The sequence below is a fragment of the Gekko japonicus genome, unplaced genomic scaffold (genome assembly GCF_001447785.1).
Source record: "Gekko japonicus isolate JY-2015 unplaced genomic scaffold, Gekko_japonicus_V1.1 scaffold5516, whole genome shotgun sequence".
NCBI classification, from domain to species: domain Eukaryota; kingdom Metazoa; phylum Chordata; class Lepidosauria; order Squamata; family Gekkonidae; genus Gekko; species Gekko japonicus.
Genome location: NW_015166000.1, coordinates 14485 through 25339, shown reverse-complemented (window position 1 = coordinate 25339; position 10855 = coordinate 14485). Strand labels below are relative to the sequence as shown.

General features: G+C 49.3%; 1 protein-coding gene across 1 annotated transcript in view; it reads left to right on the top strand.

The window, feature by feature from the left end:
• CCM2 (cerebral cavernous malformation 2) overlaps positions 1–9205 on the top strand; it is a gene marked incomplete at its 5' end in the record, with an annotated part of 22683 nt that extends 13478 nt beyond the window's left edge. Inside the window, 2 exons of the mRNA XM_015411497.1 lie at positions 3493–3631; positions 7785–9205. Coding sequence (XP_015266983.1) covers positions 3493–3631; positions 7785–8065 — 420 coding nt within the window. The remainder of the gene's footprint in view (positions 1–3492; positions 3632–7784) is intronic.
• Between the last annotated feature and the right edge of the window lie 1650 nt (positions 9206–10855).

Sequence of the window (10855 nt, the reverse complement as noted above, 5' to 3'; positions counted from 1 at the left end):
CCTGCTCTATCCCATGCATAATCTTATAAACCTCAATCATGTCACCCCTCACCTGCCGTTTCTCCAGGCTAAAGAGCCCCAAGCGCTTCAACCTTTCTTCATAGGGAAAGTGTTCCAACGCTTTGATCATTCTAGTTGCCCTTTTCTGCACTTTTCCCAATGCTATAATATCCTTTTTGAGGTGTGGTGACCAGAACTGTACACAGTACTCCAAATGACGTTGCACCATCGATTTGTACATGGGCAATTATGATAACTGGCTGATCTGTTTTCAAAAGTGATCGGAAAAGTGATCTGTGAACATCTGAGGCTGTTTTGTTTTATTTCTTATGCAAGGGAAAAGCAGGCTTCTGGTATATTTTCTTAATTGTGCTCTGCCCACCAGGCATTTGGCTGTAGCCCTGAAGTGTTCCGGGACTGTGGGTCACTGGCAGGCTGTGGGTCACTGGCAGAGCATCTTCTTGGCACACAGAAGGTCCCGGGTTCAGTCCCTGGCATCTTCAGTTAAAAAGTCCCGGGTTCAATCCTTAGAGGCATCTCCAGTTAAAAGGATCAGATTGTGGATGGTCTGAAGGACCCCTGCCCGAGACCCCGGAGAGCCGCTGCCAGTCTGAGCAGACAAAACTGACCTTGGCAGGCAGATAGTCTGACTCCATGGAAGGCCGCTTAAAGTTGATGCACAAGTCCGTGCCTGTGTGCTCCCGGGGCCGAATTGGTAACACGCAGAGTCCGGCGAGTTAGATAAGTCTGCCATAATTATTGCAATGAAACAGGAGATACAGGGCTGTGTACCTTTTTGGTCCCCAGCGAAGCCAGGTTGTATCCTGCCATAATCATTTACACTTTACAGAATTCCTAATTGGCACCAGGCAGGTGGCATCGCTAGAGCGTCATTTGACTCGACACCTCCCAATTGGCATTCTTTTCTGCTGGTCGGGGGTGTCAGTAATTACATTAGCTTATTAGTTGCTGTAGATTTTCCGGGTTGTGTGGCCGTGGTCACACAAGACCACGGCCACACAACCTGGGAAATTTACAGCAACGAATGAACTCCGGCCGTGAAAGCCTTCGACAATACCTTAGCTTACTCTAGCTTATCTGGTCCTCCGAACATTGCAAAACATTAAGGAACACTGGGATCCTTTCTGGCCCCAGCGAGGCTAACCTCCCTCCGCCTCGCTTTGGGGAGCTGGCTGATAAGGTGCCAATGATTTACATTAATTTTGGGTCTTGGCAGGCTTCCTGGCACCAGGGGCTCCTGCTATACAAAGAGAATATTTTGTTTAGGGAACACTTCCAGTGCTAAGTGTCCTTGTAACTTCTAGATATGCATTCCGTTCTACTGCTGTCTAATTCCGTATTGCCACCGTTGGTGGTGGTGGTGGCAGCAGCGGCCCCTATATGAAAGCCTGGCGGAAGAGCTCCGTCTTACAGGCCCTGTGGAACTACAATACATTAGCTTACTTTACAGGCCCTGCGGAACTACAATACATTAGCTTACTCTAGCTTATCTGGTCCTCCGAACAATGCAAAACACTAAGGAACACTGGGATCCTTTATGACCCCAGCGAGGCTAACTTCCCTCCGCCTCGCTTTGGGGAGCTGGCTGATAAGGTGCCAATGATTTACATTAATTTTGGGTCTTTGCAGGCCTCCTGGCACCAGGGGCTCCTGCTATACAAAGAGAATATTTTGTTTAGGGAACACTTCCAGTGCTAAGTGTCCTTGTAACTTCTAGATATGCATTCCGTTCTACTGCTGTCTAATTCCGTCTAAGAGGCCTCTAATAATACTTCTTTCCAAATATAACTTCTTATAAAGGAGATACAGTTAGAGAATATATATATTCTACTGTAGATTTCTCTCATCAAAAGTTTCTAGGTTACATACCAAGATCTGAATCTACTATGATTAAACTTTTAATGGCACAGTGACAGCTGTCAATATCTATGTCAGAGAAAATGTCAAAAATCACATCCAGAAATCACATCCACGTGGTCCCTTGTCCTACAAAGTGAAGTTCAGTTGCGGAGCCTGCAGTTCGGGCAGCCTTAGAATTCTGTGCTGGGATCTGTGCAAATCAGAGTTTTGGTCGCAGCGCTTGAGAATCCTTCTCTGCGTTCCTTCTGCCTTTCATAGTCCCTCTGCGAACTTGGGACCCAAAGAAGAGAGCGACTTCAAATGGCTTTCTTTCTTTCTGATTAATATTTTATTAATTTTTAACAATTTTCAATACAAACATTGCACTGTAATTTCAGACAGTAAAATACAAGTTGTCAGCAAAATCAAGGAAGTATAGTTATCATATCTCCCAATATTATAAGTTGCACTCTCCAGAACACTCCGCCACGCTCCGGAATTGGTTGGCGCCCTGGAGTGTCACTCACAGGGCATCTGTCTCCACTGGCTGCGTTGCTGTCTCCCTTGCCGTGGTCCCGCCCACAGAGGCGGCACCTGGCATCTCGACCTCACTCTCCTTGCAGTGGGTGGACGAGACAGATGCTCTGGCGGCTGGGGACCGGAGCCCGATCGTGCCACCGCTGCGGGAGCCGCCCGGGTGGGGAAAGGCCTCCGGAGGCCCCTGTGCCACCTCTCCCCACTCACCCACCGAGCCGCCCGGGCAGAGAAAGGCCTCCGGAAGCCCCCGCCTGGGGGAGCGGTCAAAGCCTGGCGCCCTGGCCCACTGGGGCCTCTGCCGGCAGTGGGGTTCGGGGAGGGGCCACGCCCAGGCGGCCTGGCCCCCCAGGGTCTCGAGCGGTTGGAGGGAAGACACGAGGGGAGCCGCCGCTGGCTGGCCTGCCTAGCGCTCGTTGTCTTTATTGCCACAACGGGCCTTCTTCCTAGTTTAAACATAACTGCAGGGACGTTTAATCAATTTGTATAGCTTGTCTAATCAAAACTCTACATCTTTACCCTAATACGAGTCAAAAGCTGAGGTCATCAAGCAGCTGTGGAATTTCACTCCATGATTTAAGGTATTCTAGTATAGGTAGCCAGATTGTGGAGAAATTGGATTGTGTAGAAGATTGAGAGAGATGTGCCAGATTGTCTGTTACTTTTGCAATGACATACAGATTCCATATCTTTTGGTGCCGTTGTGCGACAGTAGGAGATTTTGGAACTTCCAATTCAATGCTATGGTATTTCGGGCAGCATATATCAGTAAGGAAACTCTTTCTTTGGTAGATTATCAACCGACTATACTTACTGGGACTTGTGTAAACGCTCCAGGACTAAGGCAGGACAAATTCGGCACATAAAAGGACCCAGAGAAGGTTTGCGGCTGTTCGCCAGCCGATCTTTGGCATGCTGATGCGTGTGCTTGAGACAGTACGGAAACCTAAACTGAGCGTCTTGTCTGACCCAGTGTGGGAAGTTTCTACCAATGACATTGCATGGATGTTGAGAGGATGCTGTATCATATTGTAGACTTGTTCCCTCCGATGCTGGAATCGCCACTCATGGGTTTCCCCCCGTCTTTCTCTTTCCTAGTTACGAACGAAACTCTCCTCTCACGAGATCCAGCAGTTTGCCATGCTTTTGCACGAGTACCGCAACGGGGCCTCCATCCAAGAGTTCTGCATCAGCCTGCGACAGCTCTACGGGGACAGCAGGAAATTCCTTCTTCTGGGTGACCCCCCCCCCCCCCCGGAAGTTTAGCTAGCCGAAAGTTAATCCCAGAAGGCTGCCGGTGTTGATATTTACTGTGAGTTGGATCGTGGAGACCCATTTGGTATCAGGGGAAGTCTCCTCGGTGCTTGGGAAAGTTCTGCTATTAGTGGAAGAGAGCCAGTTTGGTGTAGTGGTTAGCGGCGCAGACTCTAATCCAAGAGAACCGGGTTTGATTCCCCACTCCTCCACTTGCACCTGCTGGATGACCTTGGGTCAGTCATAAGTTCTTTCAGAGCTGTTCTCTCAAGGGCAGTTCTTAAAAGAGCTCTCTCAGTCCCACCTACTTCACTGGGTGTCTGTTGTAGGGAGGGGAAGGGAAAGGAGATTCTAAGCCGCTCTGGGACTCCAAGTGAAGGGCAGGGTATAAATCCAATCTCTTCTTCTTCTTCTTCTCCAAATAAACAAAACTTTTTTGAAAGACAGAAGATCAATGGAGCAGCTGCCGTCCAGGCATAGTAAGAGCGAGGGAAGTTGAGTGTGAATCTTGCAGAATGGGGGGTCGAGGGTGGGGTATCAGCTCGGGCTTGCTCATTCTTTTTGGATGCTCTGGATCAGTGATGGCGAACCTTTCAGAGACCGAGTGCCCAAACTGCGACCCAAAACCCACTTATTTATCACAAAGTCCCAACACGGCAATCTAACCTGAATGAATACTGAGGTTTTACTTTAGAAAAAACAACTCCTTCATTAACTTAAGATGATCCAAACAAAGTAAGGAAAACAATCCCAAATGCTTTCATTGACTTAAAATTATTTGGCAGAGAATTCCACACTTTAATGATGGTCTGGGCCTGGCTGGGGCGATGGCACGCGTGCCCACAGAGAGGGCTCTGAGTGCTGCCTCTGGCACCCATGCCATAGGTTCGCCACCACTGCTCTGGATAATAGCTAGACCCGTTGTCGGGAAGGCAGCTGCCGCCCTCCCTGTTAAAAGAAATCCATTTGGCACTAAAAACCAAAAACACCCCAATTCGAGCAAGTTGTGTTTTGTCGTGGCTCCCTCTAGTGGCTCAGTCAGTGCAACTTTTGGAAGTAATGAGACACAGGTGCAGTGATCCTCGCTTCAAGGTGGACAGGCTTTTTGGCCTGCGGGCCACATCTGGGTCTCCTTCACCCATTTTAAGATCCTCTCCTCAGGTTGTTTGCTTCTTGAAGTTGGCCGTGGAAGCCAGAAGAGCGCACACAGAGCCCCGCTGGGTCAGACCGGTGAGGGTCCGCCTAACCTGGCATCCCATCTCACACCATAGCCAAGCATGTCCCCTGGATTTGCTGATAGTAGCAGCAGCCAAAATAGTCATCGCGCAAACCTGGAAATCTTCAACTCCCCCTACAGTCCAAATGGGTCAACACAAGGTGTGGGTTCTTATTAGAGAAAATTCATATGACCCCCAGTAAAGACTGCGACACCGATGAGTTAGCCAGCCCTCTGGATATTTGGCTCCCTGTCTTAGACACAGTCTAGACTATAGTAAAATGGATTTAGGACGTGCCAATGTCGTTAAATTTAATCTCCTGACACATGGCTAAGATTAATCCCTAGTAATGTGAAAGTCAAAGGTGTTTTTTTTAGTAATATGGTGCCCAATACAGACAGGGGACAGAAGCTAGTCAGGATCAAAACAGTGTTTCCAGAAATGGTTCTGCCATCTCAGAGCTAGAACTGGAAACATACATGTGTCTGTCCCGGTGAATTTCACAGTGGCGCCCGGCCGAATCCTGGCCCGGATGGCCCAGGCCAATCTCATCAGATCTCTGAACATCAGATCAGATCAGAACATCAGATAAGCCTAGATGTTGACAGACAGGGGACAGAAGCTAGTCAGGATCAAAACAGTGTTTCCAGAAATGGTTCTGCCGTCTCAGAGCTAGAACTGGAAACATACATGTGTCTGTCCCGGTGAATTTCACAGTGGCGCCTGGCCGAATCCTGACCCGAATGGCCCAGGCCAGCCCAATCTCTTCGGATCTCAGAACATCAGATCAGAACAGAACATCAGATAAGCCTAGATGTTCAAGCTTACATGATAAAATTCCAGTGCACAGAGGTTGTGTTAGTCGATGAGTAAGATGCTGTGTTGATGTTTTAAAATCCACCCTTTTAATTCCCTCTTGTAACCTACTGAAATTATATTCTTTGGTTTACTTCTTACTGAAGAAGATGAAGAAATTGGATTTATACCCCCTGCCCTTCACTACCCAAAGGTGTCTCAGAGCAGCTTACAAACTCCTTTCCCTTCCCCTCCCCACAACAGACACCCTGTGAGCAATGTTCCCTCTAAGTTGTGGAGTCTTGTGAGTAAAAATTCTACTTTGTGAGCTACTGGCATTAAAGTTGTGAGCGAGCAATTTGGCTGCTGCATCAATTAGTTTGCTCTGGAGCCCCACCCTTCCTGAGCTAAGACAAAAATGCTGTGAGTTGGAGGCTAAAAAACTGTGAGCTGGCTCACACTAACTCAGCTTAGAGGGAACACTGCCTGTGAGGTGGGTGGGGCTGAGAGAGCTCTTGACAGAAACTGCCGTTTTTCAAGAACAGCTCTTATCAGAACTACGGCTTGCCCAAGGTCATCCAGCCAGGTGCGAGTGGAGAAGTGGGGAATCAAACCCGGCTCTCCCAGATTAGAGTCCGCTCACTGAACCACGACACCAAACTGGCTATTAAATACAATAAAGTGTTATTAAAAAAAAAAGCAGGTCCCCTGGAGCATCGACAGACAGGGGACAGAAGCTAGTCAGGATCAAAACAGTGTTTCCAGGAATGGTTCTGCTGTCTCAGAGCTAGAACTGGAAACATACATGTGTCTGTCCCGGTGAATTTCACAGTGGCGCCCGGCCGAATCCTGACCCGAATGGCCCAGGCTAGCCCAATCTCATCGGATCTCAGAAGCGAAGCAGAGTCGGCCCTGGTTAGGCCAGCCACCTCTGTTCCTCACTCGCCTCGAGAACCCTGCATAAGCCGGCGGCTACTTGTTGGCACCTTCCGCCATGACCACGTTGCAAACGTCCCTATCGCTTCTCTCCGTGAGATAAAAATTTAGTTCTTATCCAGTGCCACTGCCGTTTGAAAAAGAGAGTCCGGCCTTCCCCGGTGCTCCTAGAGTCAGCGTTTGGAACAGCAAAACTAGATTCAGAAATTCTCCCCTGTTCCCCCCTCCCCCCCGGAGATGAAACAGCAGCCATTTTCTGGCAAGCCCAGTAACTCCTGGATTCAAACGCAGATCCTTTTCGGTGAACCAAAGTCAAATAGAACTTCACATCAACAAGACGTACCAGCTCTTGCTGTAGCAAATGGTTTCCACGGGATGTATTAAATACAATTCCCTATTGGCTGCGGATTTAGAAGAAGAAGGGAAGAGATTGGATTTATACCCTGCCCTTCCCCTCCCCACAACAGACACCCTGTGAGGTAGGTGTAGTGGGTTAAGTGCACGGACTCTAATCTGGGAGAACCGGATTTGATTCCCCACTCCTCCACTTGTAGCTGCTGGATGACCTTGGACAAGCCATAGCTCTGATAAGAGCTGTTCTTGAAAAAGAGCCATTTCTGTCAGAGCTCTGTCAGCCCCACCTACCTCACAGGGTGTCTGTTGGGTGGAGGGGAAGGGGAAGGAGTTTGTAAGCTGCTCTGAGACACCTCTGGGTAGTGAAGGGCGGGGCATAAATTTTTGGTGTGGTGGTTAAGTGTGCGGACTCTAATCTGGGAGAACCGGGTTTGATTCCCCACTCCTCCACTTGCACCTGGCTAGATGGCCTTGGGCAAGCCCTAGTTCTGATAAGAGCTGTCCTTGAAAAAGAGCAGTCTCTGTCAGAGCTCTCTCAGCCCCCGCCTACCTCCCAGGGTGTCTGTAGTGGGGAGGGGAAGGGAAAGGAGTTTGTGAGTCGCTCTGAGACACCTGTGGGTAGTGAAGGGCGGGGGGTGTAAATCCAATCTCTTCCTCTTCTTCTTCTTCTCTGGGAGAACCGGGCTTGATCCCCCACGCCTCCACATGCAGCTGCCGGTGTGACCTTGGATCAGCCACAAGTTCTCTCGGAGCTGTTCTCTTTCCTCTTCCTCCCCCCTCCCCCTCCCTCTTCATGTTTTGCCTCTTTCTCTCCCGCGCCTCCCTTCCCCAAAGGCCTTAGACCCTTCATTCCCGAGAAGGACAGCCAGTACTTTGAGAACTTCCTAGAGACACTTGGCGTGAAGGACGGGCGAGGCATCATCACCGACAGCTTCGGGAGGTACCGGCGGACGGTGAGCTCCGCTTCCAACTCCACGACCAACGGCAACGGAGCCACCGGGAGCTCGGACGACCAGTCAGCTCCCTCGGAGGGAGACGAGTGGGACCGCATGATCTCGGACATCAGCAACGACATCGAGGCCCTCGGCTGCAGCATGGACCACGACTCCTCCTGAGATCCCGAGGTCAGGAGGGGGCGGCGGCAGCTTCCGCGCACGGCCACACACCCACGAGGCACGGGGGCCCTCCGCGGCCCTCCCTGACGCACACAGACACACACGCACACCTCGAGGGAAGAACTCCCCGGTTTGTTTCTGGGGAAAGCGGAAGGTGAAACCCCATACGGCTCCCTTCCCCCCCTTTGCCAGTGGCTCCGTTTGGTATCCACCCCGTGCTCACGGCCGACGGTCTCTTCTGTGAAGGTGCGAAAAGCGAGCGAGCCGCGGAAAGGGGAGTGGGCTCGGCGCGGGGAGGGCGAAGCTCCGCAGCTCTTCCCGGTGTGTCCCCCCCCTTCTCCCCCGAGCCTGAACGGTCAGAGGAGCAGGGCGGTCCGAGAGGAGGCACTCGGGCGAGCCGAGGACCTGCCGGCCACCGGGGCGCCCTCAGCCGGCCGGTGGCGTTGCACACAACATTTCTATTTTTTTTTAATGAAGTTTTAACCGCAATGTGAATAACTTAATATTCCAGGTGTTGGTCAGGAAGGCGTTTCTGATTTGGACCAGAACGTGGCCTTGGTGTCGTCCTGCTGAGGCGGTGCCGTCCCATGGCAAAGGCCTCAGCGGACGCAGATCTCCCCCCCCCGGCCCCAGGGGTACCCCTCGCCAACCGCTCCGTGGCGTCGGGGTCGGCTGTGTGACTTCGACCGGCTGAGTCCCGTCGGCCTGGCAGCAGCGCATTTGCCTTCGGTGCTTGTTGCTGGGGTTGGGACAGCGCCACTTGCTCGAAAGGAGGCCCTGCGAGTGAGAACTGCAGCAGGCAGGCCCTGCTTTCCTCAGCTAGGCGGTCTGTCTCTGAGCAGGCTTCCAGCTGCAGGCCGGGCCTGACTCGGTGGGAGCCTCCCCTTATCCCGGTCCTAAGTACGTGGATACCTTTTGCTTTACGCAGAGCGTCGCTTCCCACGGAGGTCAGCAGTGCTGCCATTGCTGCTTAGGGCGTTGAGGGTCTGCTCTTGTAGAGGTCTCGGGCACTGGTTCTGGGGGGAGAGGGGCTTTGGGGCTCCAGGCAGTCCCCGCAAAGGATCGCTGCCCAGGAGGTCCCTGTCCCAGTTTGCAGCATTTGATAAACGTTTGTTTTTTTTCTTCCCTTTTGCGGGGGACAGTCGGTCACTTGGCCCTTTGAGGTCCTCCAGGAGTTTTTGTATGAATCCGTTCAGTTGCTGTCAGGACACGGGGATAGCAAACCGAAGCGTGGAATAGATTTGGGGGGGGGGGTTGTTTCCTTTTTTGTTCGTTTTTTTCTTTTCCTAAAAGAAACAAGATGTGGAAGAACTATATACATAATGTATATGTGCTGTATATATATTATACCTATAAAGGCACCCCGATTTTTGTATGTGTGTTTCATGCCATAAGAATTCCAGGGGGCCAGAAGAGGAGAAACTGTCCTCTGTATTTTTTTCCCAGTGGGGGAGCGAGTGGTTTTTGTAATGCAAAATGATTGGGGGGGGGGGGGTTCCTACAAGGAAGTTGAAATCAAGCGCTACACTTATGGAACAAGACCATTCAATCACAGTATATTCTTTCAGCAAAACAGTTACATACATATAATTACAAAATGTACAAAAAGAGGTCCTTTTTATAAAATATTTATTTTAAACATAGGACATGCAAAAACATACGGAACATAAGTAACATAAATACGGTGGGGGGGAATTAAATTCAGTACTTTCTGAAAAGAAAGAAAATCGTTTTGCCTTATTTACATTTTCCCTTGCTTACTATAGAACCGTTTCGTTTTTCTATAGTTTCTTTTTTACAGGATTATTTAATTATAAAATGGGGGGGATGAGATTCTTATTATATTTCCTCAAAATCCTAAATATTTGTAGTTATTAACCCATCGTGGTTTTCAGTCCAAGTATAAAATCTTAGCCAAACTTTTTCAAATTGATCTTCTGTTTGGTTTTTCAGATAGTAAGTCAGTTTATTGAATTCTGCTGCTTCCAATATTTTATTGATAATTTCAGTTCTGGATGGAGTTTCTGTTTTCTTCCAATATTTAGCGAACAAAATTCTGGCAGATATGACCACATGCAAGATGACATGTAAATCATTTTTTCTTACATTGTTCAGGTATAATACTTGACAAGAATACTTCCGGAGTAAAAGGGATAGAGATTTTTAAAGCTTTTTGTATAACTTCATGCAGCCATATCCAGTATGACCTAATTTTTCCACATTTCCACCACATGTGATTAAAAGTCCCTGTTTTGCTCTGGTCCTTGAAAGCAATCGTCGATGAAGCTCTCCGGAATGTAAGTTCGTTTCGTTAGCACTTCATCCGAACGGGACCATTATACCGTGGTGTCTTCTATTCCTTAAATATTGTTGAATGTTTGAACACGTACCATAGTTTTCTGTACAGCAATACCTCCTTACAGCAATTACCTATTAGTCATACTAGGACATATTCCATTCAGTAATATTACTAGTACATATTCTGGATTGCCCGCGTCGTCAACGATTGCCTTCAAGGACCTCTTTTTGTACACTTTCTAGTTATATACAGGGGTCATTTTGTAGAAAAAGAGGTACAGGAGCTCATTAGCATAACTTATTAGCATAACCTATTTGCATATGCCACACCCCCTGACATCAACGGAAGTGTGTCAGAAGGCAACACCCACCGCTCAGGCTCCACTGGACTGTTTTGGATTGCTAGCTATTGGGGGGGGGACGTGCAGATCTGTCCTCACAGAGAAGGGAGAGCTTGTACCTGAATAAAACTTGGTCTTAAAGGTGCCACTG